Source organism: Nannobrachium achirus (assembly GCF_963921795.1).
Source record: "Nannobrachium achirus genome assembly, chromosome: 13".
NCBI classification, from domain to species: Eukaryota; Metazoa; Chordata; class Actinopteri; order Myctophiformes; family Myctophidae; genus Nannobrachium; species Nannobrachium achirus.
The window spans coordinates 52,747,481-52,772,776 of NC_137833.1; the positions used below are offsets into that span (position 1 = coordinate 52,747,481).

General features: G+C 42.0%; 2 protein-coding genes across 2 annotated transcripts; both read right to left on the minus strand.

Moving 5' to 3' along the window:
• Positions 1 to 7,006: 7,006 nt before the first annotated feature.
• LOC308297425 (thimet oligopeptidase-like) lies at positions 7,007 to 8,848 on the minus strand (the record flags this gene model as incomplete). The annotated part of the gene is made up of 1 exon (XM_080740833.1): positions 7,007 to 8,848. The coding sequence occupies one exon, from the start codon at positions 8,846 to 8,848 to the stop codon at positions 7,007 to 7,009; it is 1,842 nt and encodes a 613-aa protein (XP_080596959.1).
• A 1,332-nt stretch (positions 8,849 to 10,180) lies between these two features.
• Positions 10,181 to 12,046, minus strand: LOC308297426 (thimet oligopeptidase-like; the record flags this gene model as incomplete). Its single annotated transcript, XM_080740834.1, has 2 exons — positions 10,181 to 11,442; positions 11,611 to 12,046. The coding sequence occupies 2 exons, from the start codon at positions 12,044 to 12,046 to the stop codon at positions 10,181 to 10,183; spliced, it is 1,698 nt and encodes a 565-aa protein (XP_080596960.1).
• Positions 12,047 to 25,296: the final 13,250 nt, after the last annotated feature.

Below are 25,296 nucleotides of genomic sequence, written 5' to 3' on the forward strand. Positions count from 1 at the left end.
GGCAATTCTCTTGAATGCAGCCTTCAGGTATGGCATGGAAAGATGGCATTTGCATTTCTTTCACCATAGTAAAAACTGCATTCATGGCCTGGAGAGGGCACTTTTTACAGGCTGATAAAAAGGCAGGGGCTCAAGCCCACCTTTGATGTCTATGTGTGCCCATGCCTGATTTCTACCTTGCAGCATTGATACTTTTACAACCCCCTAGAGCAGGGGTGGGCAACTTTGATGATGGAGAGGGCCACTACATTTTCACACTCACTACAGAGGGCCACAATGCATATACATAGCAAAAATAGCCGATCTACAAGCTCAAAACGCGTCGCAGGGCGGCGCGTTTTGAGCTTGTAGATCTGCTATTTTTGAATTGGAATCCCGAAAAGTAACTTTTTCTTCTTCTTTTGTTTTAAAATTTCAAATGCATTTATATGTTCTTATGTTAACTTTATGGACTTAAATACAAATACATAGGACATAAAAATGAAATAACATTTTAATACCAGTCATTAAGCTACTAATATAGACTGAAGTAATGAAAGCAGGTAACCTTTCCATGTTTGGAATTGTTAACAGCTGAAATCAATAATATATCAGTAGTACTCCAATATTAAACTGCGGGCCGCATAAAGTGAAGGTGGGGGCCGCATGTGGCCCCCGGGCCGCCAGTTGCCCATGTATGCCCTAGAGTGAAGATGCATCTTCACATGAATGAGGGCTTCCTGAGGTGTCTAAAGGCCTAATGCAGAGCTGTGTGGAAGTACAGTCTTCCACACACAGTCTTCCGTCTGCTGCATATTCTCAGCCAGCAGCAATACTAATCCCCCGCCTTTAAATAGTATGGCAAGGGGATTAAAGTTACACAATCTGTTTCGAGCTTATTGATCTGGTTTGAACCGTGTCAAACAAGCACGTAGCATTTGAAAAAATATATAATCTGACGGTGGCACACAAAAGTATGTAACTTTTATTTCACAAAAAAGAAAAGAAAAAAATCCATATAGGACTTTTTTATTATTGTGAAATAAAAAAAGAGAGGAAAAAACAAACATACATAACATTTCCTTAACCGTAATCTATATCAACACTTTGTGGCTGTGTGCAATGAGCAATACTGAACAAACAAATATGAAGATAAGATACAATATAATATTATCATGGTCATTAGTGAGGACTCAGCAGCAACTTAATAACCATATAACAACAATAATCCTTTAAGAGGGTATGACTGAATGAACAAAATGTTTTTCCCGTTTTCGTTTATTGTTCTGTAGGCCAGTCCAAGGTGTAGAGACTGCAGATGTATAATAAGAAAGCTATGTAGTTTTCTGAAAGCCTTTTGCACAATCTTTTATTTGAACAATAAACTAAATAGTAGAATGCTGGAGGCGTAAAATGAACAAACCCATCAGAACAGTTAACAGTTAAAGTAACTCTTATGTTTTGAAAACATATTGTATTGAAAATACTCGGTCATGTGGACCATTAGGAGTTACGTCAACAGAAACTCAGGTGCAGAGGGTAAAGTAAGATTTGTTTCACATGGAACAAAATATGTTTTAAACCAGTTAACAGCTTTCCTGTTTACTCAATAACAAAAGTAAAACAACTGCACTTAAGACTAAATCCTTACAAACAGGAACAAGGAGAGATCCATAAGGGACCATATCCACAAAAAAATGGATATCAAGCACCAGAACACTGGCACGCTGTGTTTATGATGCCTGCAACATTAGCATCTAGCAACCGCTGTTGAGCTTGAACGTTGTGTCGTCTGCGCTATTAGCACAAATAATGTAGCTGAAACGTAAAATAAAATATGACCGTCAAATGGTTGTTAATGATTCAATATCAAGAGGATTAGAAGAGTGGCACTCCTCGCCAAAAGTTGAAGTATTGTCTGCTGCCCAAAAAATGATGGGCACAGAGTGCGCGATGCACGAGTGCCGGGAAGAGGAGCGCGCCACCAGCGCGCTTTTACAATAGAAATGCAGGAGCTGCCAGCTAAAAAAACAAACAAAAACTAAACAAAACAGGGGTACTGGAGGGAGTTTCAGGGGGTACCCAGCTAAAAGATAGTTAGGAACCATACGAACCCTTACGGGTATGTAACTCAAGAGTGTACAAATGGTTGTACACTCTTGAGTTAAATTAACATTAACAATTGGGGTCTCAGTGATAGAAATGCCATTAAATGGGGGTCTGAAATGGTTGTACACTCTTGAGTTAAATTAACATTAACAATTGCGGTCTCAGAGATGCCATTAAATGGGGGTCTGTAGCCTAATGCATGTCAAACTGGGGGTCCTTGAAATTAAAATGGTTGGGAACCTGCTAGAGCTGTAAAAAATGTATGAGGGGGTCCCTGGCATGTCTTTTCAAATGGGGGTCTGCAGACTAGTAATGAAAATGAAAAGGTCTGGGAACCACTGCTTAAAAAGGAGTGAGTTGCGGCCCGGCTCCTCTCAGTCCAGACAGCGCTCCAGGTGGGCCAGCAGCTCTGCGTGCTGGCTGGTGGGGTACAGGGCCTGGCAGCCGGGGCACTCCAGGAGGGTCTCGTTCAGAAGGTCGGGGGTGCGAGGGGAGGACGGCGCTGACGCACTCTGCTGCCTGGGGGAGGGTTTGGGCCTGTTGTTGTTGTGAAGCCTGCCGGCCTCATAGTCTGAACCGGCGGCGGTGGCACCCTGCCGCTCCTTCCGAAACCACCGCAGACAACAATTTGAAATAAAAGAAATTATACTTTTAAGCGATTTAGGCCTGGGATTATTGAATGCTTTAACTATTGAAAAATTACACATCTACAAGCCGTGAGCTTGTAGATCTGCTATTTTAGAAAAAGTCGTGAAAATGTGTGCAAATCTTTGAATATATGTATTTTTAAAGCGAACGTTTGTAACAAAAAATGTTGCTTCTGGGTGGTCCCTGGAACTAAATATTTTGTGATGGGGGTCCGTGGCCAAATACATACAATTTTGGGAGTCCTTCACATGAAAAAGTTTGAGAACCACTGACATAGTAGTCTCTCAAGAACAGACTAACTGAGCTCCAGTTAAGTGAAAAGGACCTTTTCTTTGATGATGGCTAGCCAGATTGCTGACTTAGAAAGGATAGAAGGATTAAAAAAATACTTATAGAATCGGGTAACGATTTTTCAAAAATAGCAGATCTACAAGCTCGCAGCGCGGCACCTATATCTGCTATTTTTTAATAGTTAAAGCATGAAATAATAATACGCAATAATGCGTACACATTCTGAATGGGTTAATTCAAGTTAACCACACAAAGTTGTAGACTCCGGTCATCAAAGTATATTGTCGCTGTCGAGCGGAAACCTCATACTGTATGTCCACAGCTGTTACTTTTCAGGATTTACTTTTCAGGATTCAAATTCCAAAATATCAAAAGTAGCTGCTCTACATGCTTGAAATGGCGTTTCGAGTTTGTGGATCTGCTACTTGTGATGTTTTTGCGTGACGCTGTAGTATGATCATGTAGGGTGTTAACACATGGGATGCCCAAGACGTCCTCAGGCGTCTTATGACTAAAACGGACTAAATATATTGACAGTTTCATCAACAAATAAAAACTAGACCAAAATGTTAGGGAGAGACTAGTGGAGAAGAGATCCAGTAGAACTAAAAGACAGCTAATTCTATGTTTGTTTGCACTTGGGTGTTGGGATCTGCAGATGGCAGATCTACAAGCTCACAACTTGCCACAGCGTGACACGTTATGAGCTTGTAGATCGGCTATTTTCAGCATGCAACCAAGTGTAAAAGCAGCGATTGTGATGCCATCAGGTCTGCCAAAATACATCTTTGTCGACAAAATCAACTGTAGATGTACTCGACTAAATGATATTTAGCCGCCTAAATCATTTCCAATGACAAAAATATGACTAAAACCAAACAAAGTTTAATTCAAAAGACAGACTAAAACTAAATCAAGATTTGCTGTCACAATGAACACATAATGCTTCAATCAGACCGACCTGTGAGCGGTGTGCTCCATGGGGCTTGGTCCTGTGCAGGTTCTTCAGAACCCTGTGCAGCTGCTTCTGTAAGTCCAGGCATTCTCGCCGCTCGTCCTCCAGGGTTTTCGCAGACATCTCCACCTGTTTCAGAAACGCTCCAAACATTTTGAATTTGCACGCAGTTTTCATGTAGGGGACAGCCGGGTCCTTCCTCCAATCATGATCAAGTGGGGGCGGGCCACGGTGTGTATTAGGCCCGCCCCCACTCTACCATGATTGGAGGAAGGCCCCCACTCCACTCTATCCTGACCTGCCTCCTCAACTAAAATTGAAACTGCTTTTTTCTCCTCACAGGGGATATGGCTGAAGTCCAAATACGGATCAAACACTTCGGATCAAATACTGTAACTAGTACTATCAGAACATAGACCCATTTTGTTATCCCATCCCAACTACTAATTGAAGCCGGGATGTCGATGTTGTCATCTGCCCATTTGTCAATTTGGTCAGAAGGAATTGGTTGAACAGAACTCATATTTTGGGACCATCGCTCCATTGTTTACAATGGTTTGTAATGCAGGCTGCCACCCCATGTGGTCATGTGATCCAAGATGGCCGCAGTGTGAATAAGGTCTATGGGCATGGACTTGGTCCTACTAATGCCGCCAGGGTTCTCCATATAAATGGATCTCCATATATGGGTATCAGGGATCTCCAAATATGGATATAAAAGGGACAAGGACAGAATTCCTTTGACAATGTGACTATTGATGACATCAGGTATCTCCATATATGGGATTGTATGATGTCAGATGTCATAGACGTTGATCGAATCTACTACCATATGAACATCACGAGCACATTAGCTTCAAGAGTTTCTACAGTATGTCCCCGTTTCTATGCAATGCCTTTGTATGGAAAGAGGAGAGAAAGGATTGACCTTACATATGACCCCGAAAATCACAAACCAGGCTCAATCCCACCAAAGCCTCCACAAGCTATTATGGACCTTTTCCAGTCGATACTTGTCAATGGCAAGTATCGATTTACGAGAGATAGCTATACCTTGAAACAGGACTACATCTAACATCACGTACGCCATATGAGTCAGCTGACTCATGGACACAAAAGGGACACAGTCAGAGGCACAGACAGATACAGAGATCTCTGTATCTGTCTGTCTGTCTGGAAGGACACAGACAGACAGATACAGAGATCTCCATAATGGGAAGGACGCAGACAGACAGATACAGAGATCTTTATATACGGACATAAAAGGGACACAGACAGTTGACACTTTTAAAAGGGGACTTAAGACCTTTCTTTTTAACAAGGCATTTGCCTAGAAGGTCCTTTTAGATGCCCTTTGTGTTTTTTACCCTTCTTTTTTTATTGTTGAACAAATGTGCTTTTAAATCTTCCATGAGATGTGTTTTATAGGTGCACTGTTCTTAAGTTACGGATTCAACAGTTTTTACCTTGTTAGTCCTGTTTCTTAATCTTTTGTTGGCCGTGTTTTGCTTCTGCTTCGCTATTTTTATTATTGAGCGGTGGTGACGCCGCTCCTTAGAATGGCCGTGTGTGTATGTCTGTAGCCTGAGGTGTATGCAGGAGTGTGTATCCGTGTATGTGTCTGTAGCCTGATGTTGAATCTAGCCTGAGCATCAATTGCAACAAACACGCACGCACACGCACGCACAGGTACGCACGCACGCACGGCCATGTGTGTATCAGTGTATATATGAATGTATGTATGTATGTATGTATGTATGTATGTCTGTCTGTCTGTAGCCTAGTACCACTGGTTGACCAAAGAGGGTGCTGTTGCTTCTAGCCTGAAAATCAACTGCAACACACACACACACACACACACACACACACACACACACACACACACACACACACACACACACACACACACACACACACACACACACACACACACACACACACACACACACACACACACACGGGGAGGGGGGGGGGGGGGGGGGTCACACACACAAGCACCCCCCCCCCCCCCCCATATTATTATTATTATTTTTTTTAATATTTGTTTTTAATCTTTTTTAAATCTTTTTTATTATTATTTTTATTATTATATTTATATTTGTTTTGCTGTTGCGCAGCCTCTACAACCACCGCTCAGTTCACACGGGTGTGATTTTTTTTATTAATGTAGCACTTTGAGATTTGTTTCAAATATAAAGTGCGTTATAAATAAAATGTATTATTATTATTACAGACAGACAGATACAGAGATCTCCATATATGGGCATAAAATGGACACAGACAGACAGATACAGATATACTGTATGAGCATAAATGCACACAGGCAAACAGATGGTCAAAACAGGTCCTATGACAACAGGTATAATGGGGTTTGCATTAAAGGGTGGGGCATTCATTCCCTATTTTCATCGTTCCCGAATTGGCCAGTCCCCGACTAGACGCTCGGCCCCCCATTGTTTTTGGTTACTTTTGATGTAGTAATGGTCTTAATATTATTAGCACTTTATTTTTCATTTTAGAGGTATTACAAAAGGTCTTAAAAGTCCTTAAATTGTCACTTTATAAATGTGCCAAGTATAATACCCTGATTTTCTGTTGTCTTACTGTACGTGTGTTGTTCTGGTTGATATTATGTTTTTTTTTGCTAAATGTTTTGTATTGTGTTTAATACAGTATATTGTACTGCTGTCTTTTAGGACAACCTCGAAAATGAGATGCTGCACTCAAGGGGTTATTTATAACTAGAAAATACTGTTCCTGATGAAACAGTGTGGGCCCCCTAAGAATGTTGTTATTATTAAGTATGATAAGGTCATACTGTAGGTCTTAAAGGTATTAATTAAAGTATTAATAGCGTTATAGGTGTTAAATGTGTTAAAGTATAGTAGTGTTTTTAAAATAGTTAAAGGTACACTAGATAACTTTTTTTTATATATATGTACTGTATATATATTTGTATATATATTTGTATATATATATATATATATATATATATATACTTTTATCAGCCACTGTATTATTGTGTTATATTGTGCTACCTAGTGTACCTTTAACCGTTATTCCTTTGCTCAGAAAAAAAGCTCTCTTATTGGGTTTACGACCCAAGAAGTTCTCCAGCATCTCTTCGCCGTCCTTAGAGGCACCAGGCTTCAGGATGCAGTTCCTGTAGTCCAAACCCACCTTGGGGTTCATGATTCCTTCCTGTTTGAAACGGCTGTAGAACATGTCCATGGAGAACACCTCGCTCCACAGGTAGCGATAAAATGTGCCATTGTCGTCTAAGACACGTGCCACATAGTCACAGAGAGATGATAAGTAGGCCCCTTGAAAAGCAGGGACACCCAGAATGGCCTTGCTGAGCCTCATGTATTCCTTAGCCGGGTCCAAACCAGTCTTGGCGTTAAGAGCCTGGTTCATTTTAGAGTGGACTATCCTCTCTAGGCAGTCCATACCGATGTTGGCGAGGCGAGACTTGACCAGTTTGTCCAGCAGGTCGTCAGGAATGGGAGCTCCCGTCTTGTAGTGTTTAGAGATTCTCTGCAGCGGTTCCTTCTCCCAAACCCAGTTCTCCAACATCTGGGACGGAGCCTCCACAAAGTCCAGCCCCACGTTGAACGCACTGAACACAGCGTAGTCGACCTGAGCACAGAGGAAGTGCATGGCATGACCAAACTCATGGAATAAGGTCTTCACATCGCTGTGTTTCAGCAGGCAGGGGGCGTCTGGCTTTTCTCCCCATTCTTTTCTTGCAGTGGGGTTGCTAAACTTAGTCATTACGGCAGCGACAGCCATCTGTCTTCTCCCATCTGGCAGCAGACAGCCGGGCTGCAGCGGGAAGCAATATCCACCATGTTTCAATTCCTTTCCCTCTCTGGAGAACAGGTCAAGGTAGACCTGTCCGACTGTCTCTCCAGAGGAGCGGTCGGTGACAAGGTACAGAGTGACGTCTGGATGCCACACGGGGGCGCCGTGCACCAGGCTGAAGGACAGACCCAGCAGGTCCTGGCAGATGTCCATCATACCCTGGGTCACAACCTCCACAGGAAAATACTCCTTCAACTGGTCGTGATCCACTCCATACTGGTTCTTCACCACCTGGACCTTGTAGTATAGGTCGTCCATAGACAGCTCTCCATTGGATGGCAGACCACTCTTCTGACATGCATCCTGCTTTAGTTTGAGGAGGTTTTTTCTCTCTTTGTCTCTCAGTGGTTTCAGTTCATGGGCCAGCTCCTCCAGGAAGTTGGAGACATTCATGGCAGACTTTCCCTTGCTTCTCTCTTTTAAATCAATGCATTGAGTTACTAATTCTATGTATTTATTGACTTGTTTCTTCCTTCTGCCCCGGTGTTCCCCCTTATATTTCTTAGCCTTTGTATAATGTCTATGAAGATTAAAACTTGAATTCTCAGATTTTAACCTCTTGATACTTCTCCCAAGCCATCTCTCCATGTATCTCTTATCCTCCGCAGTAAGACTGTCTTCGTCCACCTTCAATCCCAGGGCAACAATCCTCTGGTAGACGTCCTTTCTCACGCTCATGACCTTGTTAAACTTAGACAGCTTCCACCATGCCTCCCTGCTGGCGGCCCTCACCTTCTCACTGGGAGGCAAATAATAGTAAAAGACCAACATGTACTCCCAGACAGTGCACTCAGCTTCCATGTTAGCCAGGGCCTTCAGGGTGTTGCTGAAGGTAACACAGTCCAGGTCCAGGGAACCCACGGCATCGTACACCTTCTTTGTGTTGGCGATGAGCTCGTCAGACATCTGCCGGATCTGTTTGGGGCTCAAATCCCAGCGCAGGCCATTTTCGGTGCAAACCAGAGTAGTACTGCTAAAATCCACCTCTCCTGTAGCTTCCATGTTTGTGAAAACCAACCCAGTTCTTTGGGTGGGACAGTTAAATTGCAACAGGAGAAGGGGTTTCATTTACTTCATCGACAAGCGTTCTTATACACCCATAGTCTTAAAGTGACGTCAAACGTCAAACAACAGAAACCGTTGACCAACTACGGCCATTCAAACATCTGGCCCCTAGGATGGCATCGACGGGCAGTGGTGAACAATAACAGAGAAAATCTCATTACTTGCGCCAGCATAGCGCGCAAGTACTGCGTCCGGCTGCGTATGTAGGTACTAGGTAGGTAGGTAGCTGTGTGTGTTTAAGCCCGTAGCCCAATCAGGGACCAGCCTTTCTGGCAACGTCATCAATAACAGCCAATGAGGGACAAGCATTCATGGTGATGCCAGTGGTGAGTGCACCTCATGGCACACTCTGCTGGCGCACAAGTAGGCCATACATGGCCTACTTGTGCACAAGGCTCAGGTTGGCACCTCGACAGAGTGCAGTTCTAGTTGAGAACTGTATTGACCCTGAGGATCTGTACTTTAACTGAGTATTAAATTGTTTTAATACTTATTACTCTTACTTGAGTACATTTCCAAGATGAAATATTTTACTTTTATTCAAGTACATTTCTTGGAAGGCTGCAATAAAAGTACTGAGTACTTCTAGGTTGTCTGTTTTTTGTTTTTCCCCAAAATTCAATTGGCCACATATCTGCTCTCACAGCCGTGTCTGTGGCTTCCCCCTCCGCCCGCCAGCGGCAGTAGGGCTCTCTGTCTGTCAGGTGACAAGAGGTTATCGAAGCAGAATCGAACATGGCTTTTGCCATCTCAAGAACGTCAGTAATATATTATCAAACATCTAAACAACAATATGAACTACGGTGTGCTTATACCAGAGTGACAACGACATATCACATGAGTCATTGTGAAATGTGTAAGTATAATACCCTGATTTTGTGTCTTCTTACTGTATGTGTGTTTTTCTGGATGATATTTAGTTTAAGTTTTTTTGCTAAATGTTTTGTATTGTTTACAGTATATTGTACTGCTGTCTTTAGAACAACCTCGAAAATGAGATGCTGCACTCAAGGGGTTATTTATAACTAGAAGATACTGTTCCTGAAGAAACAGTGTGAGCCCCCTAAGAATGTTATTAAGAAGGATAAGGTCCTACTGTAGGTCTTAAAAGTATTAAAGTATTAATAGCGTTATAGGTGTTAAATGTGTTAAAGTAGTAGTGTTTTAAAATAGTTAAAGGTACACTAGATAACTTTTTTATATATGTATGACTATATACATTTGTTGCAGTCATTTACTGTACCTTTTATCAGCCACTGTATTATTGTGTTATATTGTGCTACCTAGTGTACCTTTAACCGTTATTCCTTTGCTCAGAAAAAAGGCTTTCTTATTGGGTTTACGACCCAAGAAGTTCTCCAGCATCTCTTCGCCGTCCTTAGAGGCACCAGGCTTCAGGATGCAGTTCCTGTAGTCCAAACCCACCTTGGGGTTCATGATTCCTTCCTGTTTGAAACGGCTGTAGAACATGTCCATGGAGAACACCTCGCTCCACAGGTAGCGATAAAATGTGCCATTGTCGTCTAAGAAACGTGCCGAATAGTCACAGAGAGATGATAAGTAGGCCCCTTGAAAAGCAGGGACACCCAGAATGGCCTTGCTGAGCCTCATGTATTCGTTAGCCGGGTCCAAACCAGTCTTGGCGTTAAGAGCCTGGTTCACTTTAGAGTGGACTATCCTCTCTAGGCAGTTCATACTGATGTTGGCGAGGCGAGACTTGACCAGTTTGTCCAGCAGGTCGTCAGGAATGGGAGCTCCCGTCTTGTAGTGTTTAGAGATTCTCTGCAGCGGTTCCTTCTCCCAAACCCAGTTCTCCAACATCTGGGACGGAGCCTCCACAAAGTCCAGCCCCACGTTGAACGCATTGAACACAGCGTAGTCAACCTGAGCACAGAGGAAGTGCATGGCATGACCAAACTCATGGAATAAGATCTTCACATTAATGTGTTCCAGCAGGCAGGGGGCGTCTGGCTTTTTTCCCCCTTCTTTTTTTGCATAGGCAGTGGGTTTGCTAAACTTGGTCACTATGGCAGCGACAGCCATCTGTCTTCTCCCATCTGGCAGCAGACAGCCGGGCTGCAGCGGGAAGCAATATCCACAATGTTTCAATTCCTTTCCCTCTCTGGAGAACAGGTCAAGGTAGACCTGTCCGACTGTCTCTCCAGAGGAGCGGTCGGTGACGAGGTACAGAGTGACGTCTGGATGCCACACGGGGGCGCCGTGCACCAGGCTGAAGGACAGACCCAGCAGGTCCTGGAAGATGTCCATCATACCCTGGGTCACAACCTCCGAGGGAAAATATTCCTTCAACCGGTCGTGATCCACTCCATACTGGTTCTTCACCACCTGGACCTTGTAGTATAGGTCCTCCATACAGAGCTCTCCATTGGATGGCAGACCACTCTTCTGACACGCATCCTGCTTTAGTTTGAGGAGGTTTTTTCTCTCTTTGTCTCCCAGTGGTTTAAGTTCATGGGCCAGCTCCCCCAGGAAGTTGGAGACATTCTTGGCAGACTTTCCCTTGCTTCTCTCTTTTAAATCAATACATTGAGTTACTAATTCTATGTATTTAATCTTCCTTAATTGTTGCACATATAAGGGAACTGTTTTGCCCCGGTGTACCCCCTTATATTCCTTAGCCTTTGTATAATGTCTATTAAGATTAAAAATTGAATTCTCAGATTTTAACTTCTTGATACTTCTCCTAAGCCATCTCTCCATGTATCTCTTATCCTCCGCAGTAAGACTGTCTTCGTCCACCTTCAATCCCAGGGCAAATATCCTCTGGTAGACGTCCTTTCTCACGCTCATGACCTTGTTAAACTTAGACAGCTTCCACCATGCCTCCCTGCTGGCGGCCCTCACCTTCTCACTGGGAGGCAAATAATCAGAAAAGACCAACATGCACTCCCAGACAGTGCACTCAGCTTCCATGTTAGCCAGGGCTTTCAGGGTGTTGCTGAAGGTAACACAGTCCAGGTCCAGGGAACCCACGGCATCATACACCTTCTTGGTGTTGGCGATGAGCTCGTCAGACATCTGCCGGATCTGTTTGGGGCTCAAATCCCAGCGCAGGCCATTTTCGGTGCAAACCAGAGTAGTACTGCTGAAATCCACCTCTGCTGTAGCCCCCATGTTTGTGAAAACCAACCCAGTTCTTTGGGTGGGACAGTTAAATTGCAGGGGTTTCATTTACTTCATCGACAAGCGTTCTTATACACCCATAGTCTTAAAGTGACGTCAAACGTCAAACAACAGAAACCGTTGCCCAACTACGGCCATTCAAACATGTGGCCCCTAGGATGGCATTGACGGGCAGTGGTGAACAATAACAGAGAAAATCTCATTACTTGCGCCAGCATAGCGCACAAGTACTGCGTCCGGCTGAGTATGTAGGTACTAGGTAGGTAGGTAGCTGTGTGTGTTTAAGCCCGTAGCCCAGTCAGGGACCAGCCTTTCTGGCAACGTCATCAATAACAGCCAATGAGGGACAAGCATTCATGGTGATGCCAGTGGTGAGTGCACCTCATGGCACTCTCTGCTGGCGCACAAGTAGGCCATACATGGCCTACTTGTGCGCAAGACTCAGGTTGGCACCTCGACAGAGTGCAGTTCTAGTTGAGAACTGTATTTTCCCTGAGGATCTGTACTTCCCCCTCCGCTCGCCAGCGGCAGTAGGGCTCTCGGTCCGTCAGGTGACAAGAGGTTATCGAAGTAGAATTGAATATGGCTTTTGCCATCTCAAGAACGTCAGTAATATATTATCAAACATCTAAACAACAATATGAACTACGGTGTGCTTATACCAGAGTGACAACGACATATCACATGAGTCATTGTGAAACAATTATGATTCTTGGTCACACACGGGAGATAAGCGACCGTCAGGTCGCAGCATGATTTGAGAGCAAAATCTGTAGGAGCAGTGTCCAAAAATGTGTTTGAAAAAATCGTCCTGATGGTGGCGCTATGTGGGACATATCCATGTTGAAGACATGAGTGTAGACATACTGACATACTGTACTGATTTCCATGATTTTAGGTGAACATTTGTAGGAGCAGTGTCCAAAAATGTGTTTTGCAAGAATCGGCCTCATGGTGGCGCTAGAAGAGGGTCATGTGAGAATTGGAGTGTGTGTGCAAAATTTGGCATGGATCGGGGCAACGGTTGCGGAGATATGAGCAGGGCAAAAGTGTGACGTGTGACAGACAGACTGACAGACAGCTGGTCGAGGTTTTGATAGTAACTGCGACCTGAAGGTCGCAATTAAATTGATTATCTTATTGAATTTGTATTTTATTTTAATGCAGGGTAGTTAAAATGTGTCCATATACAAACATAGGTGTTGAATTTACGTGGAAAAAGTCATTTGTTTATGACTGGAGGCATTGGATTAACAGTCAGCCCATTTCACAAAACTTGAAGAAGAAAGGCACTAGAATAACTCTTTCCATGCCACAGACGAGAATTGACGAGAATCATCGCAAAACGCCAATGACGGCTTTTGACGAGAATAATAAAAATTGATTATTTTTTTTATTCTTTTTTTTCTTTTTTTTTTAAAGATGTCAAAATGACCTGAGATCAGAGAGATGCTTTTCTCTGTTTGTGTGTTGGCTCCCTCGTTTAGCTGATTGAGAAAATGTGTGTCCATTCTAGTGGATGGACACTTTTTTTTATTCATTCAGCTCTATCTCTGGAACCATTTGTCTGATTGACAAAATTAAAAAACCCTAACCCTAACCCTAACCCTTCATTGCATAGTAAAGAAAAACATACAAAATCCTGGCACAGGGACCTTGGGCCATTTGGCCCTGGCATGGAAAGTGTTTAATAAAGATTGGCTGTTAGCCCGGTCCGGAGGAAATTTCCATGCATGGTAACTAATGTGGAACTGGTTTCATGAAACCGAGTCAAGGCTAAACAACATATCCAGGTTAACTGGTTTGGCTAATCTGCCGAGATAATTCAACTTTCGTGAAACCCATTCATGGCTGATCCTGGCTAAATTAAGCCAGGATAGCTGCTAAATTCTCACTTAATCCCCAATCTAGGTTTCGTGAAATGGTTGTTTACAAAGCCTAAACGCAAAACAGAAAGTTTCACATTTATTTAACCCTCAAAGACCTGGAACGTGCCCGAGTCGCGTTGGATTTTAACCACTTTAACCATTATTTCATTAACTAATGATAAATAGCAGATATACAAGCTCACAGCGCGGCACCGAGTGCTGTGCATAGACTGTAAAAAATATATGGACAAAGCGAAGCCATTTTTTTCTATGCAGTGCAAATGACACATTTTGGGTCCTTGGCATGGGTGTCGCCATCATAGATTGTAAAAGCACCAGAGGATGCTATTGGCTGCCAACGGTCACATGCAACCGCAAGGATACTTGGGAGAATGTGGTCGGAGCCTCCCGAAATACAGCACACGAAGAACAACACAGCCGGCTGGTATCAGCCTTAGTTGGCCACGCCCCCCGCAACTTTATCATCAATTTTAACATAAATGGGACTGTATTTTCACGAAACACATATCATGGTGATTGAAAGGCAATGTTTAACTAGCGATAGGAACCATAAAGTATTTATGAAAATGTTAAGTAAGGTTAGAAAACGAAAGTGGAAAATGAATGGGGTCCAATGGAGAACAATTCTTTTTGCGATCGGCCGGGGGGGAAAACAGCGCAACTAGCGGCCAACCATAGGAAGTTTTAGTTCCGTATTGGACTCATTTTAAATCAGCGGAACTATGCCCCTGGTGCCGTGCTGTGAGCTTGTAGATCTGCTATTTTTGAAAAATCGTGAAAATGTGTGCAAGTCTTTGAATATCTTTGACCCAACTACTAAATTCTTCCTCCAAATCAGCTGTTCTCAAACTTTTTCATGTCAAGGACCCCCAAAATGATATGTATTTGGCCACGGACCCCCGTTTCAAAATATTTTGTATCAGGGACCCCCCAGAAGCAAATATTTGAGTTGCAAATGTTCGCTTTTAAAAAGATATATTCAAAGACTTGAAATCACGATTTTTCAAAAATAGCAGATCTACAAGCTTTTTTATCTGCTATTGTTCAATAGTTAAAGCATTCAATGATTATGGGCCTAAATGGCTTTAAAATATTCCAACGTTCAAAAAAAAAAGGAAAGAAAAATAGAGGCCTACTCCTACTCTGCTGTTGATTTACCACACATTTACTCAGATCTCACCTACAGACGTAAATCTGGATGAAGAAAGCGAGTTCCAGGAATCCCTTTGACTGAGCAAAGCTCAGCCATGCTGTAACGGACGGTGTCACACACTCCCTGGCACGGGTGGAACCTGATCCTCATTAAAGAGGAATTAATGGCTGTGGTATCGTTTAAAAGTTCAAGTGGATTAACGGCAGAAGACCTGGGCTCCTCTTTAATACCAACTGTTGATTCAATTACCATTTAATCGGGAATCCAGGCACAACACTGACAGAGGCGGCGCATTGTGGGTATACTGCACACCAGTGGTTCCCAAACTGTGTAGCATGAGACCTAAATGAGACATGTTAAAGTCTCCCCAGGACCCAACCCAAAGTAGTGAGAATAGCAGATGTACAAGCTCCCAACGTGTCACATCCGCTTGTAGATCTAACGCAGGGGGTTTTCAAACCTTTTTAGGCCGTGACCCCCAAAATAAACATATTTGCACTGGGGACCCCCACCCTGACAAGCACTTGGAATTGTAGGTATTACATTTAATGTGACTCGGTTCCACAGATAGATATTGTGAAAATAGCAGATCTACATGCTCACGCCTCGCACTGCGAGGCGTTGTGAGCATGTAGATCGGCTATTTTCACAATGTTCGCCTCTTGCTTACTTAATATTTGACAGTTTGGCCAGTTTGGTATTAAAACGGTCTTGAAAGTCCTTAAAATTGTCACTTTATAATGTGCAGAAACCCTGTATACACTTATACTGTGTGTCGGTTTGTTTACCGTTGAGTGAGGGAAAAAAATACATTAAGATAATCATCTGGGGACCCCACAAAATAATTTGGGGACCCCACTTGGGGTCCCGACCCCAAGTTTGAGAACCTCTGATCTAACGCCATATTCACTACTTCTCGTGTGTGTGTGTGTGTGTGTGTGTGTGTGTGTGTGTGTGTGTGTGTGTGTGTGTGTGTGTGTGTTTTTTTTTTATGTATGAAAATCTCCTGAGAAATGTTTTAAATTCCTTTCAAATGTTTAGTTTTTGAAAATCCTTTCAAAGGAGTTCCGACCCAGTGCGGTACGATACCTGCTGCTCCAAGACTGTGATCCTTCTCTGGTCTTCCTCATAGGACCTCTGCAGGACATTCACCTGAAGACAAATGAGTTGACATGTCACTATTTTGTATTTACTGTAGATTAGATTCACCAGAGAAATTAGTTTGCAGAATCCATCTAAAAAAAATGAATATTGTGTAAAAAAGATTCCATAACACCCCGAATCATAACTGACTGTAGAAACTTCCCACTGGACTTCAAGCAACTCTGATTTCAGAGGGTTGACATTTCTCTATTATAAATCCTGGTTTTGAGTGGTCTTGTGTAATATTGTAATATTTTGAAATATGGACTTTGGACAAATAAGGTTTGGAATAATTCACTGCAGGTGCAATGTATCTAGATAATATGAAAGTTTCAAGACAATTCACTCTTACACAATATTCAAAAACTGTTAGGCTTTTAACGTCTTAATCCCCAGACCTTATGTCTGCAGTATGAATCAAAAACCCTACTGATGTTAAAAAGGGCATTGGTAAGTTGGTGTTGGAAAACAGTGGGAGACAAAAGTCATTAGGGTGTATGGAGGATGCTTCTGAAGATGTATTCTATTGTCAGTTTACGCTTTAACCTTAAAAAAAATAACTAATGACCGAAAATAGTCGATCTACAAGGTCACAACATGTTGCAGCCATAATTAAAGTTATTCCCTGTGGCCTGACCTCGATTAGTCAACTAAACGATCGATTAGACCACCACCAATCTTTTTTTTCAAGGTTCGACTGAAAAATTGTCCTAATTAACACATTAACATTAATTGTGGGCTTGCCTGGAAGGCGAGCACACGTATGTTATCTTCATTATTGTGGGCTCGCCTGGAAGGCGAGCACACGTATGTTATCTTCATTATTTATATACTATACTAGTCAGTATCTCCTCAAAACTTTGGCGCGCTTCATCTCTTAAACGCTTACACCTTTCAACACCATTCAAATTTTTATGTGTTCAGCTTACTGAGGACACGTGTGCTTGTATTCTTGGTTTTGAAATGTTTTGTAGTATAAATATAAAAAAATAAAAATGTTTAACTTTAAGCACCCAATGCATTTCCAATGGGTTTAGTGAGTGGGGACAGAGTGGAGAGAAGGATAATAGACCCATGTTTATGTTAAGGCGCTGTGGCTGCAGTGTTCACACTTCAGATATGCTATCTATATCATTGCGTTCACACAGGTCTGCTCTCTGATTTGATCCAAATATCTAAGCTTTGTGATGTATATATTCTGAGTTAAAACTACAAATATCTATAAATGTCCCTCTCCACTCTACTGATTGAGACAGCTGTGATTAAAGGCCTGTCTGTCATTGGCTGTTCTGTGGTGCTGCAAAGTAACCAAGTACATTTACTCAAGTATATACAAGTACTTGTACCTACAGTACAATTTTGAGGTACTTTTACTCTACTTTCCATTTTTGTTACATATACTCTACTATAAATACAGCATTTGACAGCCTCAGTTACTTGTTACTTTGCAGATTTTATTATTAATAAAAAACATAGATGGACCACTTAATACTACTATGAAGTTGATCTACAATGTGCGCACGCACGCACGCACGCACACACGCGCGCGCACACACACACACACACACACACACACACACACACACACACACACACACACACACACACACACACACACACACACACACACACACAAACAACTGTTACTGTGTTACTGTGGAGACGTTTGCTTGTATTTGTCTTTGAGACATGTTTTGTAGTGTTTTAGAAATTTTACTTAAAAAGAATAAGGTTTTAGGATCCCGGGCAATGGGATTTACAGTATATATCCTAGAACCCGCAGGGACAATCAGCCGTATTAGTGGTTGTTGTTGGTTTTCAGGGAGATATCACAACCAATGCATTTTCAAATCAGATCCACAAACACAATAAAAGTCATGCTCCACTCCTCAGTCTGGAGTGGCCACAAAGAAGAACGCCTTGGTTATAGACATAGTGGAGGACAGATGTGATCTGGGATTGTTAACCTACAGTATATGCACTCAATATACACCTCTAGAACACATAGAATATGTACAGTAAGGTTCAGTAGAGTACAGTAAAGTACAGTAAGGTACAGTAAAGTACAATAAAGTACAGTAAAGTACAATAAAGTACAGTAAGGTACAGTGGAGTACAGTAAAGTACAGTAGAGTACAGTAAAGTACAGTATAGTAAGGTACAGTAGAGTACAGTACAGTAAGGTACAGTACGGTACAGTAGAGTACAGTATAGTATAGTACAGTAAGGTACAGTACAGTAAGGTACAGTAGAGTACAGTAAAGTACAGTACAGTAAGGTACAGTAGAGTACAGTAAAGTACAGTAAGGTACAGTACAGTAGAGTACAGTAAAGTACAGTAAGTTACAGTAGAGTACAGTAAAGTACAGTAAGGTACAGTAAAGTACAAAACAATACAGTAAGGTACAGTAGAGTACAGTAAAGTACAGTAGAGTACAGTAAAGTAAAATAAAGTACAGTAAAGTAGAATAAAGTACAGTAAGGTACAGTGGAGTACAGTAAAGTACAGTAGAGTACAGTAAAGTACAGTATAGTAAGGTACAGTAGAGTACAGTACAGTAAGGTACAGTACGGTACAGTAGAGTACAGTATAGTATAGTACAGTAAGGTACAGTACAGTACAGTAAGGTACAGTAGAGTACAGTAAAGTACAGTACAGTAAGGTACAGTAGAGTACAGTAAAGTACAGTAAGTTACAGTAGAGTACAGTAAAGTACAGTAAGGTACAGTACAGTACAGTAGAGTACAGTAAAGTACAGTAAGTTACAGTACAGTACAGTACAGTACAGTACAGTACAGTACAGTACAGTAAGGTGCAGTACAGTATAGTAAGGTACAGTACAATACTGTAAGGTACTGTACCTTACAGTACCTTAAAGTATCCTATTTGTTGGGTTGGAAGCGAGCCCACACTGTTTCGAAGGAACAGTATTTCTAGTTTATTTATCTATCAGTCAGTCAGTCAGTCAGTCAGTATCTCCTCAAAACTTTGGCGCGATTCATCTCTTAAACGCTTACACCTTTCAACACCATTCAAATTTTTATGTGTTCAGCTTACTGAGGACACGTGTGCTTGTATTTTTGGTTTTGAAATGTTTTGTAGTATAAATATAAAAAAATAAAAATGTTTAACTTTAAGCACCCAATGCATTTCCAATGGGTTTAGTGAGTGGGGACAGAGTGGAGAGAAGGATAATAGACCCATGTTTATGTTAAGGCGCTGTGGCTGCAGTGTTCACACTTCAGATATGCTATCTATATCATTGCGTTCACACAGGTCTGCTCTCTGATTTGATCCAAATATCTAAGCTGTGTGATGTATATATTCTGAGTTAAAACTACAAATATCTATAAATGTCCCTCTCCACTCTACTGATTGAGACAGCTGTGATTAAAGGCCTGTCTGTCATTGGCTGTTCTGTGGTGCTGCAAAGTAACCAAGTACATTTACTCAAGTATATACAAGTACTTGTACCTACAGTACAATTTTGAGGTACTTTTACTCTACTTTCCATTTTTGTTACATATACTCTACTATAAATACAGCATTTGACAGCCTCAGTTACTTGTTACTTTGCAGATTTTATTATTAATAAAAAACATAGATGGACCACTTAATACTGAAGTTGATCTACAATGTGCACACGCACGCACGCACGCAGCACGCACGCACGCACGCACACACACACACACACACACACACACACACAACTGTTACTGTGTTTGTGTTACTGTGGAGACGTTTGCTTGTATTTGTCTTTGAGACATGTTTTGTAGTGTTTTAGAAATTTTACTTAAAAAGAATAAGGTTTTAGGATCCCGGGCAATGGGATTTACAGTATATATCCTAGAACCCGCAGGGACAATCAGCCGTATTAGTGGTTGTTGTTGGTTTTCAGAGAGATATCACAACCAATGCATTTTCAAATCAGATCCACAAACACAATAAAAGTCATGCTCCACTCCTCAGTCTGGAGTGGCCACATAGAAGAACGCCTTGGTTATAGACATAGTGGAGGACAGATGTGATCTGGGATTGTTAACCTACAGTATATGCACTCAATATACACCTCTAGAACACATAGAATATGTACAGTAAGGTTCAGTAGAGTACAGTAAAAGTACAGTAAGGTTCAGTAGAGTACAGTAAAGTAAAGTAAGGTACAGTAAAGTACAATAAAGTACAGTAAGGTACAGTGGAGTACAGTAAGGTACAGTAGAGTACAGTAAAGTACAGTAGAGTACAGTAAAGTACAGTATAGTAAGGTACAGTAGAGTACAGTACAGTACAGTAAGGTACAGTACGGTACAGTAGAGTACAGTATAGTATAGTACAGTAAGGTACAGTACAGTACAGTAAGGTACAGTAGAGTACAGTAAAGTACAGTACAGTAAGGTACAGTACAGTAAGGTACAGTAGAGTACAGTAAAGTACAGTAAGGTACAGTACAGTACAGTAGAGTACAGTAAAGTACAGTAAGTTACAGTAGAGTACAGTAAAGTACAGTAAAGTACAAAACAATACAGTAAGGTACAGTAGAGTACAGTAAAGTACAGTAGAGTACAGTAAAGTACAATAAAGTACAGTAAAGTACAATAAAGTACAGTAAGGTACAGTGGAGTACAGTAAAGTACAGTAGAGTACAGTAAAGTACAGTAGAGTACAGTAAAGTACAGTATAGTAAGGTACAGTAGAGTACAGTACAGTAAGGTACAGTACGGTACAGTAGAGTACAGTATAGTATAGTACAGTAAGGTACAGCAGAGTACAGTAAAGTACAGTACAGTAAGGTACAGTACAGTAAGGTACAGTAGAGTACAGTAAAGTACAGTAAGTTACAGTAGAGTACAGTAAAGTACAGTAAGGTACAGTACAGTAGAATACAGTAAAGTACAGTAAGTTACAGTACAATACAGTACAGTACAGTACAGTACAGTACAGTACAGTACAGTAAGGTGCAGTACAGTATAGTAAGGTACAGTACAATACTGTAAGGTACTGTACCTTACAGTACCTTAAAGTATCCTATTTGTTGGGTTGGAAGCGAGCCCACACTGTTTCGGAGGAACAGTATTTCTAGTTAATTAATAGTTTCCCCCAAATCTGTGCGATCTGTTAACGATCGTGCACAGATCTTGCACGACGCGCAAGCACGACAATAAGTGAATGCCATGTTCACTAATTGGCGATGGTTTTTTTGGATTGTTTTATAACTACACTTATAAAAATACGTTTTTGGCAGCCAATGAGTAAGTCCCTATCAGGGACTTATAACGGCTCTGAGTCGGCTCAAGCAACCTTCACAACGTTCGGCGCGGCGCCTCCGTCACGCAGTCAACAACTATACTTTATGGACCAAAACGGTGAGGGAGGCATTTGCGCGTTGGCCTTAGCCCCACAGTGTTTTGTACCTGCAGTGTGAGCTGGGCAGAGCTGCGTGCCTCCAGCTGGGCGGCGCGCTGCAGCTCCTGGGCCTCGGCCCTCAGATGCTCCTCTTTGAGGCCCCAGCGACGCCTCTCCTCCTGGAGGCTCTGCCTGTGCTGCAGCCTCTCCTGCTCCACGCGCTGCCCCAGCTCCTCCAGCTCGCTCTGCTTCGCCTCGCACCTGCAGTGCATACACCACGCAGGGGAGCGGTGGTGATGTTCTAGTGCAGGGGTTCCCACACTTTTTTGTCTCAGGGCACCCCATGAATATTTTTTTTATCCGAGGCACCCCTACATTATAATTTCCACTCCCAGCACCTTATATTTATAGCATATCGACGTTGGCGGGCGGAAACCTTGTATGTCCAAAACCGTTCGTTTTGTATTTATCATCTATAAAATGTACTAAACTAGTGAAAACAGCCGATTTACAAGCACACAAGGCCTCGCATCACGAGGCGCTGTGTGTTTGTAGATCGGCTGTTTTCACTAGTTTTGTGCAACAGTCTTGTATAATGAAGCAGGGCTTTGCTTTACCAAAAGACCTACACATTTGAAACATGGAGATACGAGGTTTCTACCCGACAGTGATGATATTTTAGTGATTATGTTGCGAGGAAAACGTTGAGATAATAGCCAATTTGGTTAGAACTGACTGAAAATAACTTTGTACTTCAAGTTTAAAATGATACTAAATATTTTTTCAAGTGTCCAAATAAATTCCAAATATTATCAAATTATCTTGCGGCACCCCTGGACTGCCGTCGGGGCACCCTGTCACACACTTTGAAAACCCCTGTTCTAGTGCAGTGTTTATCAAACTTTCAAATGTCATGGTCTCCCCTTAACCCACAGTCACTTGGAACCAAATGAACCCGTTTGTACACTGTCAGAGTAACAGACTTGTATGGGTCAATTTAGACCCCTCCTAAAGGAACCCACAGAGTCCATGGAATCCACTTTGAGAACCACTGTTCTAGTGTAGTTTTAGTCGTCCAAATATCATACGATTTCAGTCGACTAAATCTACAGTTGATTTTGTCAACAAAAATCACATGCTTTCCGTGCCACAATGTGTCACGAATCTCGCAATGTGACGCATTGGGAGCTTGTAGATTGGTTATTTTTAAATGGCGAAAATGTAGGGTTGAAGTGGTTGAATTTAATGTACTGTATGTTTTGTAATAATAATCAAAATCTACAAAGTAACTAGTAACTAAAGTGTTAAAATAAATGTATTGGAGTAAAAGTACAACATTTTGGATCCGAGATGTATTGGAGTAAAAGCAATGGAAATTGGAAAATATTCAAGTAAAGTACAAATACCTCAAAAGTGTACTTAACTCATACCCTGCCAAAAAAGACTTTTTCTATGATAAAAACATCTTTTTAACTATGGACCTCCCTGCCAGACGTCTTCTGGACGTCTTTTTAAAAAAAAAAATGTAAAAAAATTTGGACCTCCAACAGTGTACTAGCCATGATCGCGATCGCAAAATTGCATGTTTAACCCCCATACCAACCCCATCTTTCAAACATGGCAGCCATGTTTGTTTACATTTGAAGAAAACATAAGGGCTGCCTTCTCCTGAATGCCTGAACGGATTTCCAAGCGGATTTTTTTGTTTGAAAGCTGTGAAAAGCATGCACATGCATAGTGCATGATCTGTGCACGAATGTGTGCACCAGCGTGCACACTCATTTTTTAACCCTTTGTTGGCGAACCGGCAATATAAGAGGTCCCACTTTAAATATGGCACTGAAGAAGTTAAAACCTGCGTCATCAGCACCCACACCCAAGGTGGGGTTGGCGATAGGGCCTTTCTGTGGTGAGTTTGCATGTTTTCCCCGTATCTCCTTGGGCATAGGCCCTCACACAAAAACATGCAGTAGTCCTGGTTTCTATACTATCTCCCCCTAGCCAGCCGGGTGCTCCCCAATGTCCCCTGGCGCGGCAGGGGGAGAGCGGAAACCAGGACTACAGGTTAGGTAGTCACCGGGTGAGAAAAATGGGTTACAAAAACCGTGGGATAAAAAATATTATATAAAAAAAAGTGTACTTAAATACAGTACTTAAGTAAAAGTACTTAGTCACTTTACACCACTGTAGTGTGACCCACCTCCACTGCATGTCCGTCATGTGCTGCTGTGCTGAGCTGACTTGCTCCCTGAGCTGGTCTCGCTGCATGCTGCTGCTGTGCAGCAGTTTATCATAGTGCTCCTGCATCTCCTGCACTCTGCTCCGCATCTCTGCCGTGACAGGGCAGGGGGGAATAAAACAACAACACGTTTAACAACAAGGAAATGGACACTAAAAAACGCTCACAATAATCGTATCGCAGAGATTTTGATATATCGTTTACAATTGGTAAAACACACCTGTAAACATACTTTGATACGGTCTTCTTTTCACTCTACCAAATCTCTTTGCCAAAAACATAGCCGATCTACAAGCTCACAACGCGTCGGAGATTGTAGATCTGCAATTTTTTGGTGTTCTGCCCCAAAATATGGATGCAGGGGTTATATTTTGATTATCGCGATAATATTGTAAATTGCGATTATTTTGGTCACAATAACTGTGACATGACATTTTCATATTGTCCCACCCCTAATGAACATAAACGTTTTTGTCCATGTACAGTATCAGTCCAACAAACCTAAATCAACACTCATGATGATAAATCAAACTTCATGACTAGAAAGTAAAGTGGTTGTTGTTTCTCTCTCTCTTATTTAAAGAAAGAAATAAACAAAACATTTCTTTGGTTAAGTGGCCATGATATAAACATGATAATAAACTCTGAGGTGTGTCAATACTGGAAAATACTGGACTTCGTTCAGTCATGGTCTTTTGAATAATATTTCATTTAGTTTTAGTCTGGCTGAACTTGTTCAACGCCACAAACCAGTTAAGAGCTTTAAAGGTGATACACCATGCATTTAAAAAGTATTTATGTCATATTGTTTATGTCCCAAAAACGTTTTTCAAAAGGTTTGAGGCTAAATTACCACTCCTGAATAGAGAACCTCTCTCATTTTTGAATGGCTCTCAGAGCATTTCAGCTGCAGTACCACCTTTGGCCTGAACTGCGCCACCCCCCCCCCCCAAAAAAATCTTTTTGAAAAACATTTTTTTTTTTTTGGATGACGTCACAATCGGCAGATGACGTCACAATCGGCAGCAAATCTGGATAGCCTGTTTTGAGAACCCGTGGGATACTTTGAACCTTCGCCTTCTCAAAACCAGAGAAAGACACAACGGTCAGAAATGGGACTTTGTGAGGATAGAAGGTGCTAGTGGGACCCCAAAAAAAGGTTTTAAAATAGCAAAAGTGAAATTTCATGGTGTATCACCTTTAAGGTCAGCTGAACTCTCATTACTGACCCCCACGTTTTGTAGTGGGGGTTTTGAGCTGGACCAGTTATTGCCAATGGTCCAGGCCGCCATGGGACGAGTTTGACTAGTTCCTTATTTTGACGCTGGATGCCGCTGTTCGCTAGCTTATGGGTCACCAATTATTTCCGGGGTACCCGGGACGTCACTTGACACGACGATGACATAACCGGAACAAAAACAGCTTTCCCTTTTTTGGGGGAAAGAACAGGAAGAAGCCACACAGCATTTGTCT